At 40.0% G+C, this 22,489-nt stretch overlaps 1 protein-coding gene across 1 annotated transcript in view; it reads left to right on the forward strand.

Moving 5' to 3' along the window:
• SLC15A5 (solute carrier family 15 member 5) overlaps positions 1–20,993 on the forward strand; it is a 28,916-nt gene extending 7,923 nt beyond the window's left edge. The window contains exons 4-9 of the mRNA XM_014869918.2: positions 221–435; positions 2,883–3,069; positions 6,524–6,712; positions 10,742–10,873; positions 18,728–18,836; positions 20,511–20,993. Coding sequence (XP_014725404.2) covers positions 221–435; positions 2,883–3,069; positions 6,524–6,712; positions 10,742–10,873; positions 18,728–18,836; positions 20,511–20,655 — 977 coding nt within the window. The 3' untranslated portion in view covers positions 20,656–20,993. The remainder of the gene's footprint in view (positions 1–220; positions 436–2,882; positions 3,070–6,523; positions 6,713–10,741; positions 10,874–18,727; positions 18,837–20,510) is intronic.
• The last annotated feature ends 1,496 nt before the right edge of the window (positions 20,994–22,489 follow it).

The following is a 22,489-nucleotide window of genomic DNA, read 5'->3' on the forward strand; positions in this document are numbered from 1 at the left end:
GTGTTAAATAACTGGTGATAAAAGGCACTTTTCTCTGTGGCTGTTGCACAGGATTGGGTTGTGAACCAACTGGGTTCAAAACCAGAATTTTTTAAACAAATCCAGAGTAGTTACATTTTCCCTCCCTTTAAAGGTGACTATACCAGCTCGTGCTTTCCCTCCCAAAGTGGTTTATCTTGACAGCAGACACACTGATGTGGAATTCTCTGCTTGCCTGCAGACAGCTCCCTGCTGACCACTTTTGGGGTGATTGTCAGTGCCCTGAGGACGAGCTGCGCGCGCCATCGCTATTTCAGCACGGGCAGCTGGCTGGACCTGGCCAAGGAGAACCACGGTGGCCACTACAGTGAGAGCCAGGTGGAAGGCACCAAGTCACTCACCAGACTCTTCCCCTTGTTCACTTTCCAGATCCTGTACAGGACGTGCATTATGCAGGTGGGTGCACAGCTTTTCAGCACAAGCCGTGAGATGCTCTGGCACGTGTTTCATGTTATCTCTCCAGGTGTGTTTTTTTTTTTCTAATTGTTGCTTTACCAGCTGAGCAGAGTAGCTTGAATTGCCTAAGAGTATACCTTGCTGGAGCCTCTGTTCTTCTCAAATAATCAAAATTGGCTTGGTCAGGACTCATTAAGAAGCTCACATGAGTGCTTGCTACTCCTTTCTTGGGACCTTTTCACTGGCTGAACCCTCCTGTTCTCCTCATGATGCCATGTCACACCTACCAACTCTGAGACTCAGGCTCAGTGCTCCTGAAAAAACACAATTTTCCAATTTCCTAAGTGTTCCCTCCCTTTTGGGGAGAGGTAGTACAATCTCTGTTTGCTGTTTTGGTTGCATGTTTCTCCTACTGTTTTGACAGGCTCGTGTGGCTGTTGTGCCCACAGTGGGAGTGGGTGGGTTTCCATTTGTGGGAAATGTCCTCTCACAGCTCCTCGGAGTGTGATATAAATGGAAATGTGTCAAGAAGCTCCTCAGATTCCTTTCTGTCTGGATGATCCTGGCTGAGCAGGACTTGCAGGTAGCTGGTTGCCCTTTGGCAACTGGAAGGATGAGTTTATGAGCCAGCTCAGAAATTCATTTTTACTCATTGGTGTTAAAATGCTGCTTAAGGAAATTATTACAAATATTGTGGCTTATACTGCTTCAGTATAAGCTATAATTCAGTATAATTCACTTCCTCATGCCACCTCTCCATGTTCTCATCCATCTGCCTCATTCTTTCTGCTCTTCCCTCCCCATTTCTTCCCTTCCCCCAAAGGCACAAAAAAATCCCAAGCAAACCAAAAGAAAACCCATTCCAAACCCAACAAACACACATACATGACCAAGGTTATACATTAGTGACCACATGAAAATTAAGCAGGTATTATCATTTATCAAGTTTGTAATAAAGTATTTCTCTAGAAAATATAGATGTTTCTCCACTGCTGAAATAAATTAATTCTTTGGCAGAATTTCCAATAAGTTTAAGGCTATTTCACAAACTCAGAGATAGATCAGTATCTTTTTTGTAAAGATTAATAGTATTTTCTTCATATTAACAGCTTTCACTGCCTATGATTCATGATGATGATATTTTAATTCCTATTAAGAAGTTAATTCTTATTTGCAATAAACATTTGAAAAAGGGAACCAACAAAATTTGACTCAATTCTAAACATATATAGTTCTGTTACTATTTATTCTCTCTTACAATTTGCATTTCCTTCTGGAGGTGCAATGTAGATGAAAAATATTTTTAAGAGCTAGCATTGGAGTAATTCTTGAGCACTGAACAGACTCACAGTGGGTAGGGTTGACTATAAGCATTGATGAAAAACCCTACACGAGCTCAGGTAACAACTATGCTTTAATATTCAGATATCTATAAAGCAACAATATTCTACCTGGGTTTGATGTCACTGATCATATTAAAGAGTGTGCAGGGTGCTGCAGGAATCCAGAACTCAGTAAAAACAGATACAGGGTAAAAAAATCCACTCTTAGGTTGAGTTCTGTCATGACTATGCTCTGTGAATTGCTTGAGTTGGAGCTTTCCAGTCTGAAAAATTGAGTGGATTATGGCTCCCTGCTGCACATGAAATTAGTTAATCAAGCTTCCTCAAAAAAATCCCGGACAAACAAACAAAAATAAAAATCTGTAAATGTGTTGCTAGAAGCCATCGGGATTTTGATTTGACACTTTTTTTTATAAACTCAACAGCTCTTTTGTATAGGCTCACACAAGCAGAGGAATTATTTGCTTTTGTAGTGAGAGAGTCTTACAAATCTATTTAATTGTGTGCCCTGTTGGGCTGCCACTGGGAGGTTCCTCATCTGCTTCTTTTTGTCTTTGGTTTCCATTTTCCCAGGTGAAAAGTCCTCCATAAATGCTCTGAGTGTGAGTTGTATTCAGCTGGTTCTAAGGCTGTACCCAAATCTTCATTCCCTGGAGCTTTTAAAGTGCTCTTACCTTGAGCACACAATCATAAGTCCAAAATCACTCTGTGCCTTGCAGTTCCAAAATCAAATCACTCTGCATTTTGCTGTTTTAAGATTCTGTTTTGTTAAACACTGACTGGGTGAAGTGACTAAAGTTTTGGGTGGAATTATTTAGTATTTTGGCTGATGGCCCTAATTAGGGGTGATCAAATAAACTTTTAGACTGTTGCTTAATTCGTTAAATGTAGGAGAAAAATCTTGCAAAAGGGAAATGTTGTGTTCTGGCAGAGAACAATATTGTCACTGTCTGAAAGGCTTTCTTCATGAATGCTCATTCTTTTTTTTTTTTTTGCCAGCAAGTATTTGGTTTAATGTGACTTCTTCAGAAGGCAAAACTTGGACAGCTTTCCAAATATAGTGAAAATCTTACCCATGGATTGTGGTTTTATCCTTCAATACAGATTCCTTCAGGATATTATCTCCAAACCATGAATTCCAACTTGCACTTCAGTGGATTTTTCTTGCCAGTTGCAGCAATGAATGTGATAAGCATCGTGCCACTTCTGATTCTTGTTCCTATTTTGGAGTGCATTAACTCATGGCTCTTTAGCTCCAAGGACACTGGACATTCTCCAACAATTTACATTGGTATGTGAAAAAATGCATGTGTTTATACAGCTTTAACATCTTTTTCTGTTTTTGAAAGAGAAATTTCAGTGTGATGGATGATCCTACACAATTATATCTGACTATAAATGGTAAGATGGACTTGTTTTGGGATGATGCTCAAAAGTAAATGTTTCAAAGGGATTATTGAACAAAAAAAAAGTTTTGAAAACACTTACTAAATATTAAGAAAAAAGTATAGATTTTTGTGTAGGACAGACTCCTCTGACTGATAAAAACACTCACAAAAATAACTAGGGGCCATCCTATGAAATTGGTATTGGAGAGAAGCAGTATGAACTCTTTATGACTTGGTTATCCTCTATATATTTCTTTATCCATTGGCTTTTGGAAAGTTAATTTACAATCCCAGTATTTTTTAGAAATGAAAAATCCCTTCAGTTGGTTGCTCTCTGATATTGGAGAAATGTGTTGCTCAAAATGATGAGTTTGGAATCAGATAACTCAGTTAGGAATAAAGGCTTTGTTTTTCTGTGATTTTTATGCTATAAGTGCATTATTGTTAGGACTGCAGCTCATAAGAGGGAAATTGTATTACCATTAGAAAAATTTCTTCCAGACTCTGCAGTTGCATCATAAATGAGATAAAAGTATCTAGGTTAATTCTGTATGTGCAATGGGGTTTTTTTAGAATGGATGAGCAAAAGAAAACATGCAGAAAATTATGTAAAACAAATGGGGGTGTGTCACTGGCTGCTGTTCCCTTTGGACAGGATGGATATTTCACAGGTCACTTGGAGAGGTCCAGCCTTCCTCCCCAGCATTAGAGTTTCCATTAGAATGTCTAATATGAGGTCATTGTTCAAGGGTTTAGTATTTTCATTATTAAAATCCTTTCTGTACCCTCAGTCACAGCAAAAAGGCACCTCCAAAGGTGAAATGTTACCTTGTTCTCACAGAAGTGGTAAAAGGAAGTTTTTCCTGTTGTGGATTGACACTCATTGCAGAAAAATTCATGGCCTAAAAGCCATGATAACTTTAATAAGAGTTGGGCTGCTTTCTTTTGACACTAATGTGGTTTCTTTTATTTATTTGATTTTTAATTACCCCTAAACCTCTTATGTTCTAGGATCTGGAGGGATCCTCTGCAACACTCCTCAGATGTCAACTCCATGTTGTACCAGCAGCAAAACTGCTTCCATTCTGTATTCACTTAAACCTATTCCCTTTCACAGATACTCTCATTAAACTTCCCTCATTTTTTATTTTCCAGTCTGCACTGCAAACCTCAGATGAAAATATTTATAAACCTCTATTTTCTCAGTGTGCTGCTATTAATTCAGTGCCCCATGGCAGGCAGCACAGCGAGTACTGACACACACAGAGGTATTAATCTGACTAAATTAGCCTAATTAAGAGTGTTATTAAGTTTTATACAAACCAGAAGCATATAACACAGCAGGTTGCAATTAGCCTAGTTTTTAAAATAACATCTGCATTAAAACACAAAAAAGCACATTCAGATAATCATTTTTCCTTTAAACCATGGAAATTTCAAGTTAGTATTAATGTTCTATCCTGTTATGTTAAACAGCATTAGAATATATGCAGTGGTTTATTCTTAATAGGTTCATTTATCAAAATAGCCTCCTGTTAGGGGTGATAAACTACCTGAGGCACAAAAATACCTGTGAGTACAGGCAATGGCTTTAGAAATCCAAGTATATGACTGCACCTGCAAGTGTGGTAGACCTCTAAGTGCCAATATTTTTGCCAAGAGTTAATTAGGTTCTCAATTATTTTCAGCAACAAAATTGGAAGTATAAATAGGAAGTTGGTGTTAAGCCAGCCTGTAACTATATTTTAATTCAACTCTTGTAAGAAGAAGAAGAAATTTAACTAGTTTTCTGGAAATTTTCAGCATGTTGAGAATAACAGTTTTCAAGGAAGAATCACACAGACAACTGAAATATCTGATTGCTCTGTATTAAGGGTCTACATAAAAACTGTAACCTGTTACTCTCTAGTTGTTGGTTTATTCATAAAGGTCCAATACAATCTTAGTCTCTATAGGATATAAAGAACCTTGTCTCACAATCACCCCTAAATATTACTAAAACAACTTTTTCTCCTGTAAAACCAAAGCCTCAGCCAGTCATTCCAAGCCACTCATTTTAAAGAGGACTGAAGGAAGAAGAGTAAGGATGAAAACCATATCTCCAAGGCTCTTGGTTTTTTTTCTCTACCCCATAAAGTCTTGGGAAAAAAAAAAAAAAGTCGAAATTTTTGAGCACCCGGAGGTTACTTTTTCAGGAATATATTGGCTTTTAGTAAAGGAAAATGCTTCCAGTTTGTTGCACTGTTAGGAATGCTGAACTGCTGGAGGTTTCTTTAGTACCAACATAATTTTTCACTAAGAGAGCTCTTGCTCTGGATGACTACAAGAAGCTCCTTGAGGGCTTTATGCCTGACTATGATAAGGTGCACTGGCCAGAAAACGCTGCTGAATTCCCTCCTATCATCAATTTTCAAGCAATAATTCACTGATATTCTCATTAAGCACTAGAGGAGTCTAAACAGCTTCCAAGGCTCAGGTTAGGCAGGGGGGGGTTGGATATTTAAAGCTGTGAACATTCAGGAAAACTGTGCTAGAAGAAGGCTGTGAGAGTTTTGGTGCTGAGAGAAGAAACACATGTTGTAAATATGATATGAAACAAAAGCTTTTGGCTGTTGGTGTCCAATTTGATAAGTGTGGCAATTACCAGTCATGAAGGTTTGGTAAGAAAGACTGAGTCCAAAGATTTGAACCAAAACTATCAAAAGCAACCAAATTCTCCCCACATTATGGCTTAGAAATGCTGGGAAATCAGAATTTTAGTCAAAATCAGTGGGAGCTCAAACCATGAGAGGTATAGGTAATTCAGGTTCAGAGACTTGCTTGGAAACTTTGCTTTCTTTGCATTTTTCTTTTCTGGGAGGATGCAACCATTTCATACTGCCAACATGAAGAAATAGAAAATAATAGATTTTAATATTGTCCTCTATGCAATGGGTGAAATGTGGGGTACTTATAATACATCCAAGTTCTGGAAGAATTTCCTGCTGCCTGATAGTTTTGTTCCTACCCTTTCTCTTGTATAATCTGTACGGATTTGCCTCTTCTCTATTTCTCCTTCCTTTTCTCCTTCAATCTTCAAAAAAATGTTGAAAGTTCTTCTTTGTGACTTTGGTCTTCAGATAAGCTTTTCCTCTCTCATTTCTTCTGAACTCTGAAATTATCTCTGTGCTGAGCTGGTGTCCTTTTTTGCCATATAGCAAGCACTCTTAATTCATGTTTAGATGTTCAGAAAAAAATGATTTGGGGTGGGGGTAGGAAGCTTCTTTTTGCATTTTTTAGGAGTTTTTGCTCCACTCTCAGCCCATGATGGTCCTGCAGGTGCAGCCCTGGTGAAAGCTCTCTGTGCTCTTGCCCCAGTTGTAGGTCACCTGTGTGCTGCACTGTCCGTGCTGGTGGCTGGCTTCTCTGAAATCCACAGGAAGCGTTTCCCCCAGGTGGAGCAGACTCTCTCCAAGGAGGTTCTCCTGGTCTCCTCCATGCCCTGCTTCCACCTGGCTCCTCAGTACATCCTGCTTGGAGTGGCTGAAGCCTTGGTAACTCCATCCTGTAAGTAAAACCAAATAGGCTAAAGCGAGGGTGTCCTGATCCTCAGAGAGCTGAACCAGCTTCCTAAAAATAATTGCTGTGATCTGATATTTTATCTGATATTTTATCCCTGGCTCTCTTCCACGGGCTTAATGAGCAGATCTGTGCTTTACCTGCTTCAGAGAAGCACGATTTGTCTGGCTGGCTGTTAGTCAGGGTGAGCAGTGGTGTTCCAGCCTGACTGGAAGGGAGCACAGTGCAGTCAGGTCCTGGAAGGGACAATCACCTGCTTGGTCTTGGAGCTGAACCTGCTTCAGGCAGGGGCTGGGCTGGAGGAGCTCCTGAGGCTCCTTCTCACCTGAACACTCCTGTGATGGTTTTATTGAGATGGAACAAAAAAAAAACACGAGAGGGCTGAGCTGTGCTTGTGCTCTGGGACCATTTAAAGGCCACAGCCAGAGCAAGGTGAGGCTTTGAACTGAACACCTTTCATTTTTGAGCCCTGGAATTATTACATGTTTTTCACTGGCACAGAGCACATGTGGGCAGGTGACAGTGATGGGTTAACCCAGAGAATGGTGTAGGCAGCTGCAAGGTTTGTGTCAGTGCTCCAGCTGGGAGTCATGAGAACATGCCTCCACAGATCCTCACATCTTAGCTTGTGACATGGAGCCAGACATAAACCCACCTGCTTTTCAGAGCTCAGCTTGTGCCTGCCATCCACACATTACGTGCTCATACCCTTGATTGTGAGTCTGAACCTTTCCTGCTTTCCATAATTTACTTTTCTGTGTCTACACTGATATTTGAGGCTTATTCTCTTCTGAGGAGCACGCAGAGTGCTTAGCAGTGTTTTACCTTGCAGAGCTTAAAAAAAAAATGTTAGTATTATAAAAATAATCTAAGCAGCATTCACTTAGAGACACAGGTAATGTAATTGATTGGTTGATCTCTGCAGGCATTTAATTCTATGGGTTGAGTGTCTCTTGTTCCAGTACAACCCCAGAAATGTTCAGGTTTTTATTTAAGAGCAGGAAATAACTTCAGTGTCTCAGCTTCGTTCTTATACTCTGAGACTACTGAGAGCTGTGGGTCACAGTCTGTCACTAAAAAGGTAATTTTCCCTAGTTTTAAATACTTAGCACTTTCATAATGCCTCTTCATCTGATAGCTCTCAAGTACTTAACTGAGACAGGTTTCTAGGCAGGTAATTTGGTTTCTAGGTTACAGGCTAAGTGTAACTGAAAACTGTGACCTTCTCTGTTTAGCTTAACAAAAAAAAAGGTTAGGAGGTGACTTGCTTACAGTCTTCTCATGCAAAAGCATGAGAAGAATATTGCTGGTAGAATAAGGCCTTTTAATCTAGCACACTGGGACACAACTGCAGTCCAATGACTGCAGGATTACATTAGCCTTTAGAAAAGAAATAAAACTCCATCTTTGGGGGTTTCTTCTTTTTTTTTTTTTTTAAGATCTTCTTTAAAGGATTGTGGTTAGAATTCCTTGGGAAGAAAAGCTGTCCTTTCCCATTTAAGTAGAGATTAAGCATCGTGCTTAGAGCTGCAGTGAGAGGTGTGACTTAAGAACCCAGCTAAAAGGGACTCAGTCTGAACTTGCAGATAAAAAGCTGAAGGGAGGTGCCTAAAAGAGGATATTGCTGTAGCTGGAAGAAAGCCTCAATTCATGGCACAAATTGGTGTCTGGAGTGTCCTGGCTGTGCAGGCAGGGCAAGAGGGCTCCCTGCAGTCTGCTACTTCCAGCTGCTGCTGGAGAAGAGCCTGGTTTTCCCCCAGGTTTTCCCCAGTTTGAACTGAATTGCTGCTCAGGAACCATCCAGGGAATCCATGGATGTTAGTGACAGCACAGACACTTCCAGAGCTGTCTCACCTTTCCTGACATTTCACTGCCTTTCGTATGCAGAAGGTCAAATTGAATTATAATAATTTACTGGACCTGAAAGTACATGATCCAAGCTGAAGAGGAAATGTTCACTCTTGTAAGCAGAGGGAGGAAAGGAGATATCTCATTTCTGAAGAGGTTGGTTAGATTTGGCACATTGAATTCTTTATCTTCATTAAGATCTCTCTTATTGGGGTTGTTCAGCCTGGAAAAGAGAAGGCTTCAAGGTGACCAAATTGTGTCATTTCAGTGCTTGACAAGAGCCTACAAGAGAGCTAGAGATTATTTACAAGGGCATGTAGTGACAGGACAAAGGTGAACAGCTTCAGACTGAGAGTAGGTTTAGATTAGATATCAGGAGGAAATTATTTTCTGTGAGGTTCTGGCACAGGTTAGCCAGAGAAGCTGTGACTCTCCCATCCCTGGCCATGTTAAAGGCCAGGCTGGGCTCTCAGTAGCTTTGTTTAGTGAAGGTGTCCCTGCCCATGGCAGTGGGGTTGGGACTGGATCACCTTTAAAGTCCCTTCCAACCCAAGCTATTCTATAATTTGGTCTCTGTTACTTAAAACTATGTTTATAATTATGTTTCATTATCTTGTTGATAGGAGTTTTGAATAATCATCTGCTTCAGGTGTCACGAGCATCTCTTAATAATATCTGCCCCTAAGAAAGTCTTAAAAATAAAATAAAATGAAACAATGGTATTGCTCTCCTCCACACTGCTACAAAGCTCTCCCCAGCCTTTGACAGGCTGAATTTGTAACCCTAGCCTGCTTTAAAGCAGGAAACTCCAGCTCTGTTAGTTAGAGGATATATTGGGGATGGCTTTGCCCACCAATGAAATGCAATAGTCCCCAGGGGGAAATGCAGCAGCTGTTGAATAGTTCCAGCAGCACCGTGGGGAAAGGGAGCATTGGAGCAGCCTATTGACACAGCAGGGGTAATTTAGGTAAGTAGGATGCAATTACCCAGGCTGAATTTGACCAAGATGCATGTTTTGCACTCCTGCTTTTAGAAGGGAGGAACAATCAGAAACTTTTAAGTCTTTTAGTGTCTCAAGTTAGCTGTGAATGCTTCAGACTGTTGCAGCCCCACATGGTGCCCCAGGCTCACCTGCTTTCTCTTGCTCTCAGGCTTCTGGTTCCTATTTTCAATGAGGAAAACGCTGTCTGTGGTATTTTTTAATATTTTTTCAAAGCTCTCATTTGGATATCCAAATTAAAAAATGGTGAAAGATGGTGATTGCAAAGTTTCATTTGTATTCAGAGGTGCTTCGGGCATCTCAGCATCCAAATAGCATCTTCTGCTGGCAAGTTTTTCAAGCTGGAGGTCATTCTAATTCAACTAATAAAGCAGGTGGGGAGACTCTGGGGTTGGGAGTAAAAATGTGGAGAACTCAAGGAATGAAATTAGGAAACAGAAGTTTTTGATGATCAGTGAAAACTGCACAAAAAGAGCAGCTATCATAAAGTCTTGCTGTTAGAACCAAATTACAGCTGGTGGGATTATTTATAGTCACCCATGCTACAGCAGCATGCTACAGCTTCCCCTCTCCACCAAAGCTGTTGCTGCTTCTGGTTCAGCCTTCTGGCAAGAAAGTGAAGAAAAAGTCTTAAAAATGAGCCAATGAGCCTGGGGGTTGCACTTTGGGAACAGCAGCATTGTCCAGCCTTAAGGTAAAGCAAGCTGATTGCCCAAATTAAAGCAGAGCTCTAGATTTTGGAATTATTTACTAGTGGCTGTGCTGCTCTGGCTCTGAGATAGAAGGTCCTGCTGTTCTGCAGTTAAATATCAGATCCCTTCTCTTCATGCTTACTGACTGCTGGTGTTTCCCTGCTCGTGCCTCAGGTTTTAAAAGGTGCAAGCAAATGTCTGGGTGGAAGATTTGTGGAATATGGACAGCTGTATGTGGGTAGTTTATTGCAGATATTCATTTAAGCAGTTTAGGTAATGCTTTGTTATAGGGTACATATTAACATAATAGGATACATCTGATTGCTCTTCTGCAAGTACATTCTCTGTATAAAATATGGAAATTCATTGATAGAGATGCTTTGAATTTTGTTCTGTGTTACCTATGTTCTACCATCATTTAACTCCTTGTTTTTATTTTTTTTTTAAACTTATAACTGTATCTGCTTCCTTCCTTAGGTTCCTTACTTTCCTTCTGGCTTGTGCCTGAAAGAATGAGAGGGATTTCCATGCATTTTTTAGCCCTCTTTAATGGAGCTGGCTGCTTTATGGGAGCTCTCTTTGTTCAGACAGCCCACGCAGGCACTCAAGGTAAGAGTATGCTCATGATGGGTGTTCCTGAGCAGCTTTCTAATATTATTGATTTGGAGAATCAGGCAGCAGAATTAAAAGGGATGCCAAAGTTTTATTGATTTGCTCTCACAATTAAGATGGAATTAAGATAGAAAATAGCCTTCCAGCTGTACTCATCCAATTTTAATGAGTCATCTTCGTTTTGATAGTGGGAGTAATTAGAGGATGGCATCTTGCAGGAAGTCCTCCTGTCCAATCTCTGTACTTGTGTTCTGGAAGACTGAAAATAAATTGGCTAGGGAGCACCTTTTTATGTTCATGAAGAAGTGCATTCGTGCTATTCACACTTACATGGAAGCCTCTGGCCTCGAGAGCAAGATCTGTGCTTTAAAAAAATGGAGAATATTGCAGCCTGTGTGTCCCAGGGAGCAGCAGGTTGGGTTTTGAAGCTGTCTGGGGAGCTCTCTCTGCTGGACCCACTGCTTCCCTCTGGCTCTGCCCAGCTGCTGGAAAAGCCACATTCTGTGACAGCACTGTCTCACTCTGGGCTTGCCCTTTTGCAGGTGGATGATGCAGTTCCCAGAAAAATCCTTTTTTCCCAAGGAATTACTGCATATTTGGCCTGTTGAGGTGTATTTAGTGGGAGTTCTGAACTGGAGTTGTTCCCGAGTTACTGACTTTCAAGATAAGCCAGGAATTTTCTTAAAGTCATTTTTCCTTTGCTGGTGAATCTTCGTTCAATACAGGAAAGATTTGTTTCACAAGTAAATTTAACAAGTGAAGCACTGGAGGGACAGGATCCCTTTGTTCACAGATTTGAGATGGTCCCATTTGCTGCAGGAATATTTCCAAAGCTCTGGTGGAACTCTTGCAGAGAGCTGTTCTTTAGAGAGCACAAGTGCTGGCCCTAATGCAGCTGCAATTGCCACAGCTGTAGGGTTTTTTAACTGTTGAAGGTTAAAATTTTAGGTTCCTCCCTTTCCTATGTAAAGATTCATGTAATTCAAAAACAAGCAAAAGTGGGTCTTTTGAAAGTGTGACAAGAAATTTTTATTCCTACTCCTAAGATCTGAACAAGCAAATGATGCTTTGACAAGCAGTCCTGTTTCCAAGTTAAAAATTCAATTAAAATTTTATTACAAGGTATAAAACATCACCTGGTGATGAGTAAAAAAACAGGAATGTTTATACAAATGAATCAGGCAAAGAACTGCTAAGCACCAAGACATCCAGTGTGGAGAACTGAGCTCCTTGAATATCCCCCAGTGGGAAAGGTGATTTTTCATTATTGTGAGTTCAGTGTAATATGGGGTAAATGAAACAAACACTTTAAGACACACTGTGTTGCTGATTTTTTTCTCCCCTCAAAGTATGGAAACTTAATTTTTATGAGATTGAAATATTAAATAAAACTGACACATTTTACTGCAATTCTACTTTGGAAATGATTAGATAATTGCAAAATAATTAAGCATAATGTCAGCACCAAAATATTTTGCCTATGTTGTGTCACTATTATTTAATTAATTTCTTTTCAAAGTATTTCTGTACTCTGTGATAGAGTAAACCAATTTTTTTACATTTGATTTGCAATTGAGTAGATTTTTGACTGGTTTTCCATCAAGGTGATTAATCCTTTTGCCGTGAGTCTGTATGAAATCATTTAATCGATTCAAAAAAGCAAATGTTCTTTTCTTGCCAAAAATATTGTTTTATCAGAGATTGTGAGTTCTTATCCTGGCTGAGACCAAGCAGGCTGAGCTCTAAATTCTCCACAGGCTGCAGTTGCCACGTTCTATCTCCTTTTGCTCAGGATTCTTGAGCAAACTGAAAAGTTTCCTGGCTAAAATAATTCCTCACTCTTAGAAAGTTGGGTGGCAAACTTCTCAACTCAGCTTTTCTTTTTTTTTTTTTTTTCTTTTTTTTTTTCCTTTTTCCAAAGCTGTAAGTTATGTCTTTGTTTAGCTTTGTCAGATGTAGGTGAAATTGAGTGCACCATTATCCTGAGCAAAAACCACTCTGAGATTTCTGAGATTTCCAAGGGATTCAGGGACAGTGTGGATTCAGATTAAGGTGCTGTGATGGCAATGACTGCAGCCAAGCAGGAAAAGTCCTCTGCAAAACTTGGAAAGCTTCAGGGAAAATCAAGTGGAAAATGTTTAGTGATTGCTCTGTTGCTGTAGTTAGAAGAGTGCTAGAGATTATGTGCCCTATTAATATGTAAACAACATATTACTGGGCTCTCACTTTTTATTTTTAAAATTAATTGGGTATCTCTTTCCCAGTGTTTCTGGCCTGAATAAGATTAATAATTCCAAGTTATCACAATCCATTTGCAAATGATGGAGATATTCCTGTAAGTTCATATGTGTTATAATGCTCCTCTGCTCATCCCAGGCTGTTCTGCTGACTCCTAAATCAGAGTAGGCTTAGGGTCACACTTTTGGAGGTGGGGATAGACAACAGCAAAACAAAAAATGCATTTTAGGCTCAGTTTTGGTTTTCTCTTAGTTTAGTAGGAAATGTTATACACACTTTTTTTGTTGTTGTTCCACCTGTATTTCTCCCAAGTGGACTTGGGTTTTCATGACAATCAGCAAAATAATATCTTTAAATTTATTAAAACCTTGCCTAATGAACCCCCTCAAGATGACTGCTGTAGGGAACACATTTGTGGCCTCTCAAGTCAAATTACAGTCCAATGACAGAAATTAAACTTTTTTCACTTACATTTGGTTTAGTGGGATTTTTTTCAGATCGGTGTAAGGAGCTTGTAAATATTCAGTACCTGGACAATTTATGAAACTGGGAGTAAAGCAGACCAACCAGAACTTTTTTTTTTTTCTTTTTTTTTCTTCCTAAATAAAGGCTCAGTTAATTTACTAATTTATTTCTATTGGAAGAGCAAGTTCTTTCTCTTTTGCTGGAGGAGAGGTTGGTGTTGATGAATTGGTTCTGTGAGATTTAACAAGGCTTAGTGAGTGATCCTTGGGCTATGAATGCTTTTGTCTTGTCCCAAGATTCTTGTTTCACTAAAACCTGAGCCAAGACTATTTCTGGTTTTTCCATCTCTGAGCACTGAGACCATGTTTTCCATGTTCCTGCAGAGAAGTAGATCCTCCACTGTGTATTTTGAAGTGTTGAAGCACAGAGGGTGTTGACAAAATTTAAACATTTTTATATCCTATTTCGTGCCACCAGTTTAGAATTTTATTTGGGTTTTTATTGGCAAAGTTGATCAGATATCAGTCACAGTCAAATCTGCATTAATCATTTTTAACGCATCTATGGAGGATGGTGTGAATATGATAAAATAAGACTTTTTTTAAAAAAATCTGACGAGTGCAAACAGATGATGGGTGACAGTGATATTTTCAGTACAAGCTGGGAAACTGCTTTCTTTTGGATCTCTTACCTCTCCTAACATTTTAACGGAAGAAGATGCAAGACAAAACCTGTCCTCTTATGCCAATCATTTCAGAATACATTTCTCTAAAAATATTAATATAAATATGTAAGAAAGAGAAATAAAAATTTAAAAAAGGTCAGAGGAAGGAAACTGTCCCAGACACAGTTTTCCTGCTTATATTTAGAGAATCACTGGGAGGGGTTGTGGTTTGAGTTTGGGCTTTTGGGGTTTTGTTTTAAGTTGATTTTTTTTTTTTTGGGTTCTTTTTATCATTTTAGTCCTGTGTGATTCTGAATACCAAAGATGATAAAGCTAAAGGATATTTCTTGCAGTCCAGATGGTGGTGGCCACTGGTGCCTACTTAGCTAATAGGGATTAGATGCAGAGTGAGACTTTAATTTAGATATGATTAAACACTGAATATATGCCCACTAAGTTGATGAAATGAAGGAAGGCAATGCAAACCTTTTATAAAAGATGAATTAATTTTTTTTTTCTATAATCACAGCATAGGTTGTAGGATAGCTGCAAAAATGCAAGAATTGGTACAGGATAGAGGAACTTCTGGCATGTGACTGCCTTGTTTGTTTCTTTGAGGTTTTCCCTGTAATAAAAAAATAAGATAATGTTATTCAGCAAAAAATCCTGCATGCCTCCCAGTGCAAGTTTGCCTTGAGCTCTCTGGGGTGCCACCACAGCAGCAGAAATGTTGTGTGCACTAATATTTGTCACAGGCTGGCCCTTTTTAAAGTTTTGTTCAATGTTCAGCAGCTCCTTGCTGTCAGGCACCCACCAGAAACAGCCCAGCAAAGTTTTTGTTCGTGTCCTAATCTGTGCTTCACTTCCACCTCTGCCTGTTTTAGTAGATCAGTTGTTTTCTCTCGGTGTTGTAAATTATTCCTTCTTCAACTGAGTAATTTCGATGCAAAATTGATAGGAATCCAAAATGTCATTGAAAGTTGACCAGGTGCTTTATTTCCATGATTGTAGAGCAGACTTGAGGAACAGACTCTGCCTAGGCTTCATTTTCTAACTTGTTCTAAATTTGCCATAAAATACATAACCAATTCACCTCTAACCCGTAGAGAAAGTCTATTTAAAATTGTGCACCTCAAGGAAGCTTCTGTTTCTTTGTGGTGATTCATGCTACTAAGTATTTCTATTGTTGGAATGAGAATGGAAATCAGGAGCTTGTTGTGGAAAGTTAATTCCCAGTGAGCAATTATCTGTGTGACAAACCAACCTTGTAATTGCCACTTCTGTTGGCAATCTCCACAGAAAAGTAAAGGATGCACAGAGCCCAAAGGCAGTATCTTTTGGGGAAAAGTGATTTGTTAGCATGTTGCATGCTGAGGCGAGGATGGGAAAGTGCTGGACCCTTCAATCACTAAAGTGCCTGGGGTGCCCAATTCCAGCAAAACCAAAAAAGTGGCCCAGGGAGACCCTGATGCTGATGGCTCAGAGTCATATCCTGAGGGTATGAGCCCCAAGGCAGCCAGAGGAGGGTGCTGGGGTCTGCTGAGAGCTCGTGGGAGGTGTCACTGGGGTCAGGGGTGAGAGCATCTCAAGGGAGTTTTGGTGCCTGAAACACGTGGGTGAAGTTTTAGCACTGATGACTCTCTTCTCTCAAGGCTTCCTGCAAGCAGAGGAGAGGGTTCTCTGTAAAGTGAGTATAAGTAGATGTAAATGTAGTCCAAGTTTATCCCCCATTTCGTGGGGGAGAAAAGATTTAAAAGGAAAAGGAATGAAAGAAAAAAGAGTGAGAAGTAATTTTTTTGGCTGAAGGTAGGAAACAGTTATGTTAAGTTTTACTGCATCCACTGATGGAAATGTGCACTGGAAGGATTACAGTCTGGATATCCTCAGGACTGCTGGCATCCTTGCTCCTCTGTAGAGGAAGGTCTATCCCTAACAAACCTTCTTGTCCCTCTCTGAGAGGAGAAGAAAGCCTTGGTCCTACTTTGCTTTGGACAGAGCAGGAACCTGGAGAGAAAAGGTGTTCTCTGTGGCAGCTGGAGCCTCACCATACCCTGTCTGGCTTTGTCCTTGCCTGTGCTGTTGGTCCTTTGGATTTTCCAAAGGCTCTCTGTCATTATCCTGGCCTGTTTAAACACTGGCAACTCCTAAAGGAAGAAGGGGGGAGGCAGAGCCAGGATCTTTGACCCAGGCCATGGAGGGAAGCCTGTGGGGAAATGGGAGTAAAATCCAAATCCTCCTGCTCTCCATCCTACCCATAGAAGCAACCAGCCCAGTCACAGTGCTTTTCTCTTCTGCCTTTAGCACTGATAAGACAGAGAATGGGGCAAGTGGAGCTTGGAAACTCAGAAGCTGCAAAATTGTTTTTATTAACTTTCTAAGTGTATGTTTGCTGTTCAGGTTGCACTGTAAATGCCATTCCATTAGGAAGCTCCTGCTGCTCCTGTAGTTAGCCTAGCCAAGGTGAATAACCTAGCAGGCAGTGTGAGCTCTGCTTTGACAAGCTGCACTGCAGACCCCCATGCATGATTTCTCTTTCATCACATCCACAGGCTCTGTCTCTGCCTCCTATTGGCCCCTGAGGGGTGCAAAATGAAAAACTACCTGATTGTGAATGATGACAGTAAAAGTTTATAAGCTACTAAAATGAAGTTACAGCACCTAGGAGCTCAGTCAACTTGCAGTGTAAGATGATGGGTTTTTAAAGCTGGCTCTGAGATAACGCTGCAGAAGGAAGGGAGCAGGCACAGGTGTGGTGGTGCTGCCCTGTGGCAAGCAAAAAAAAAAGTTAACATGGCATGGAGAGAACTGTGGAGGAGCTTAGGAAAACTGATGGCAGTTGTTCTGTCAGTCCCAGGAGAACTAAAGGCAACAGCTCTGAAAAGAAATGTGTTTATAGCTCTCAGACGTGGAGGGAAGAGAAAAATGTAAATATATGAATGTGTGTTCAGCAGGGTGTAATCCTTTGGTGTCTCTCCTGTGCTGTGGAACTGCTCTTTGTCTCTAATTAGAAAAATATTAACAATTTAAGGATGGCAATCAATGTGCAAAAGTGACATTAGTGGCCAGAAGATCTGTTAAGGCCATCAGGGTTTTACAATACAGTTGTGCTAAGAAGGCTGGTCTCCCTTCTTTCCCAGTAGCTCATTCAAAGAGGGAATAGCCACACAATTTAGATGGGCAGGATTTGATACCAGACTTTTATGCAGCACAGGAAGGTGACTTTGGGCACACTGATGCTGGCACAGTTCAGATCAGGGGTGTGCTTTTGATCTAAATCTCTTAATAAGCTCTGATTTGCATCACAGAATGATCTTGGAGCATGAAAACAACTGAATTCTTTTTAGAGGGAACTGAACAACAAAAAAAATATGTTCATGTCTAATATGTTCCAGCTGTTAATGAGAACTGCTCTGATGTGAACCCCCCGAGCTGTGGAGAGTGTGGACATCACATTCTCAGCACCAGCTGTTTCACACTCTGCATTTCTTCATTAATTGCTAATGAAGACAGTCTATCTGCCTTCTTCAAAGGCAATAAATATCCTCTATTCCCAATCATGTGCATGATCATTACAGCACTGTATAGGTCTCTGATATTCTGTAACTTCAATTTCCACTGGAACTTTGTTAGTTTTTCTTTTCCCCCTTGGTTTGATGGTTTTGCTGTAGTTGATTATGGCACTTCAGGTACTGCTTGTATTCAGTTGCAGACTGTCTGGGGCTGGCTTTGTTTTTAACCATTTTGATTTCTTCAGTTATTTGCCACCTGAGCTTGTTTGCAGTGATCAACACTGAAAGCAATGCAGCCACAAACTGGAGTGCACAGGAATACCCAGGCAGGGAATTCTGTGTGCATGTCCTCTGCTGGATGGAGTGCCAAAATGGCCCAGACAGAAGGGTTTTTCAGAAACCTTGGTTGAAAAAGGTCTGATTTGTGTAAATAGACAATGAAAGAAAAGGACACCTTACAGGCTCATGGCTAAAGGCAGCTGTAAAGAAAGGTAAAATGTCAGATGTGTCTTGGTAATGGAGCACCATCCAAGGCACTGAGTGAATGCTTTAATATTTTGAGTTTTAAAAATATTCTTTATAATAGAGACTAAAAAGAGATTATTAACAGCATGAGAGATAGAAGTAAAGATCTCTACAGCCCACCTTAATTCTAGCTCTTCCTAAAATTTTCACAGTTGACTTTGACTTATCTGTGTGCACAGGATGATATAGATGGAAGATGGTTGAGTCATTACAGCAGTATCCTTGCAGGATTAGGTTTTCAGATTTATTAGGGACATTCTTTAGTTTCTTTAGATCTCTACTGCCTGCCTGCAAAGCCAGAGCAGACTCAAAAACCCCCCGTGGATGCTGTGAGGATGAAATCTGTATCAACACCTGTAGGGATTGTGGCTCACACCAAGTTCTCTCCTTGTCTTCCACATCCTGTGCTGCAAGGCAAACTAACTCTGCTGCAAATGTCTCCTTTTCCAGGCAGCTGGTTCCCACACTTGCTGCATGAAGGTAAATTGGAGAGGTTCTTCTTCTTCTTGGCTTCCTTAATGATGATGAACACCCTGGGGTTCTGGAGCATTGCACACAGGTACGTGTGAGAAAATGAAAACTTGATGTTTCTTTTGTAGGTGCAGGTAGAGATTCTTGTAAAATCTGTGGACTAGTGTGTAATAAAGAATTGGTAGTGATAGATCATACGTGGAAAGAGATTTCACAGCAAAAAGGTGGTGAGGTTAAAAAAATCGGGAGCAAACTGATGCAATTAACCTTAAATAGTTAAGGGGTCTTATTGATATAAAAAGCCCTAAAGAAAGAAGAGCATCATACCCTTTCCAGAAGGGTGTAAATATGTTGGCATGGAGTTTAGAAGGGAACACAAAGCTACACTGGCTATGGAACTGCCCTTGGTTTTGTACCCATTTGAATTCACATCTTCAGTGTGGGACAGAGAGGGGGTGAGAAAGCATCACTGCAGGTTAGTGCTGTGCAGGGCACTGACAACAGGACAGCCCCCAAAAATTTCCTGATACTCTGCTGGGCATGGCAGGAAAGAAACTTCCAGCTGGAGACACGAGAATTGCTCAGCCTGCTCACAGGAAGCAACTTTATAGCACATATAGAGCCTGGGTTTAATCCCTGTGGTTTGTGAAATGCAAGGAACTCACAACTCTGGGACGTTTAATCCCAGTTAATTTGCTGTGAGCAATCCTGGAAGTCAAGCAGAGGGAGGGAAGCAGCCTGTGCCACCAGGGGCTCACTCTGAAAATAAAGTGGTTTTTAGGCATTGGGAGGCAGTTCTGTGGAAATCCTTCAGGAACTTCGGTGAGCAGGGATGTGATGATGAGAGCAATAGAAAACTTCCAAGGGCAATGCATTTCTAGAAATCTGGACCAAAAAAAATGTTGTTTTTTTCTATTACATGTAGCAGCAACTTCGCAGCACCAAAGTTTACCAGAGCATCTTTTTAATTATTCCAATGTGATTCTCTTCTTTTAAATGTGAGCTGGGTCATAACTAAAAACATTTCTCCTGCATGTACTTTGTACTCCTCATATGGGATGTCATTCTTCTGTAAATTGAAGTTTTCATTTGTGGCATTTACTGATGAAAACTAATAGGTTTTGGTTGTCAAAATATTGCCATAAAATTGGCTTAAACTAAAAAAGAAAGTAATAATTTTGCCAGAGCTTAATATTTTTACGAAGAAATCTGTTGACCTCCAGTCTTCCTAAAAATAAACCAAACATTTTTAAAAGTTTATTTCAAATCAGCATTTCACTTCAGAATTAAGGTATCTCATTTTTCAATAATACAAGTTTTGACTTACTAGAAATATGGGTTTTTTGAAATCAATTGTTTCATTTTTTGATGAATAAGAATTCTCTGAACAGGGAGAAAAAAGAGCAAGGACTATTCAGATAAACACTGATTTAGGCAGAGGTGGGAAACAGACTTTAAAACCTGGAATAAGAAAAAATACACTAAAATTTCTCTGAGGGAAAAAAGCATGTTAATTTTTTTTTTTTTAAAGGAGGCAGTATAGATATTGTTAACATTTGTACCTAGTTTGATACTTCTCATCCTGAAGTTCTGAAAGGCTCTAGGAAAATGCATATTTGCATTTTCTTATTTTTTTGGTTGCCTTGAAGTCCAGGACTTGGAAGGCACTGTAACTTAAGAAGTATTGTGTATAAACAATGGGTGAAGCTAATACTTAAAGGATGATTATTTTGTTATTTTTCTTCTGTATCATCTCCCCCAGATACAACAATCTGCACGAGGATTGCACCAATGAGTTCAGAGGGAATCTTCCTGGAGAAAAACTTCTGAAACACGAAAAAACCATCAAGCATTATAATGCTGTCCTGGAAAGTTCTCCCATTTTGTCTCCTGTGGAGAAAACCTGATAAAATTTCACCCTCATTTAACGAAATTTTTGATTTTTGTTATCCACCAGCTCTCTAATGATAAATTACTTAGCACACTTAAGTGGAACTATATCCTGGTATTTATGAATTATCTGATGAATAATAATGTTGTTTATAAGTTAAGCAAACAGCATTCTTCATAGGATTTGGCCTCGAAGGAGGCTGCCCTGTCATAACTCACAGGCCAAGGAGAGCTCACTGCTTGCCACAGTTCATGGAGAGAAGCTTTTAATCTTTATATGAAAATAGTTATCCACGTATATTTGTATTTAGGAGTGGTCAAAAATGAATAAACGTGCAGATGTTTGTTTAGCAAATTAATTTGCAGCGGTATAATTCACAAGAGATGTTGAAATCTGGTGAAATCCCCTCCCCAGCCTTGAGCAGGGTGCTGCTTTATTTCCCTGTCAGTCAAATGGACACAAACATATCGAGCTTCTTTACAAATTGCTTTGGGATCTGCCAAAAGTGCACTAGAAACAAGAGAGCAGTCCTCAGTGCACAAGGTGTGCCATGAAACGTGGAGGCTTCAGGCTTCCAGTCTCACTTGGCAGCAGCCCTGTGAGATTTGCCATTCCTCAAGGATGAGATCAAGAAAATTGCTGGTAGGAGAATGGGAGACTGGAATTTATTAACATCAAAATTGCTAATTGCAGCCCAGCTGAAAGGGAGAGGGGAGTGAAGGGAATTAGGAAAAGAAGACTGGGAGAAGGTAGATGCAGCTTGGAGATGGGGAAAAATAATTACTAATAAAATGCTTTCCAGTTTAAACATCTACAGAGTGGTAAACACTCCCAAAAGTGGCTGATTTTGTTGTTGTGAGAGATGATAATCTAACCCTTAACATTTCTTTTTAAAAGTCATATGATTAAAAAGAGTGATGAGAGAAGTGGGGTCTGTACATGAGAAGGAGATGTATCGAACCCAAAAAATGAAAGGAGCACTTTGATATCAAGATGTTCCTAATGGAAGGGACAGTTAATTCAGGCACGGGAGAAGCTGCATTAAAAGGATGTAACTCACTCAAGTGACACAGTTTGTGAGCTGAAACTGTGCAAGAGCTGGTAAAGGAAATCTCTTCTGCACCATTAACCACGTGCCATAACTTCAGGCTGGGCATTGTGGGAGTGGGAGAAAAATGCAATGAATTCACCCCTGCCCAGCCACGGATAGAACATTTCTCCAAAAGTGGCTGCAAAAGCTGGGCTGGGGCTGGGGGAGGAGAGGCAGCACAAGGCTGAAGGATCTGTTCTCTGAGAGCACTGCCAAGTGCAAACAGGATAATTTCCACACATTCGGGTAAATTTATCCATGACACCTGGCAGTTATTTGCTTGTAAGGTACTATTTTCTAAATCATATTTGTAGTGCAATAGACTCAGGTTTAAGCCATGAAAAACACTAGTTTCTTTTCTGAGATGTTCTTGAACACTTGACCTTTGTTCTTGCACAGAGAAGCTACAAAAAATGCTGGTTGGAATCTGCTGACAGGAGGGATGTGATGGCTCTCAAAGCATTTGAGAGTTATCCACAAAAGAGGAACTATGTAATAGAAGGGTAAAATTTAAATTTTGGGCAGATGAATATGATTGGGCTGTAGATGTTTTTATTAACTAATGCTGATTAATTTTTTAAGCTACAAAATTAACAGCAGTTTGGAACCATTTATGTCAAGAACAAGAGAACAAGAAACTTAACTCTATTTTAAGGTAAAATGTTTAGTCTGCTGCATTCTCAGGCTGAATGGCCCCAAACTTCCCAAGAACACTTTTTTTTTTGCTTTTCTCTTCAGAAATTGAAACATGAGAATAGAT

Source organism: Sturnus vulgaris, chromosome 5 (genome assembly GCF_052056855.1).
Source record: "Sturnus vulgaris isolate bStuVul1 chromosome 5, bStuVul1.hap1, whole genome shotgun sequence".
NCBI classification, from domain to species: domain Eukaryota; kingdom Metazoa; phylum Chordata; class Aves; order Passeriformes; family Sturnidae; genus Sturnus; species Sturnus vulgaris.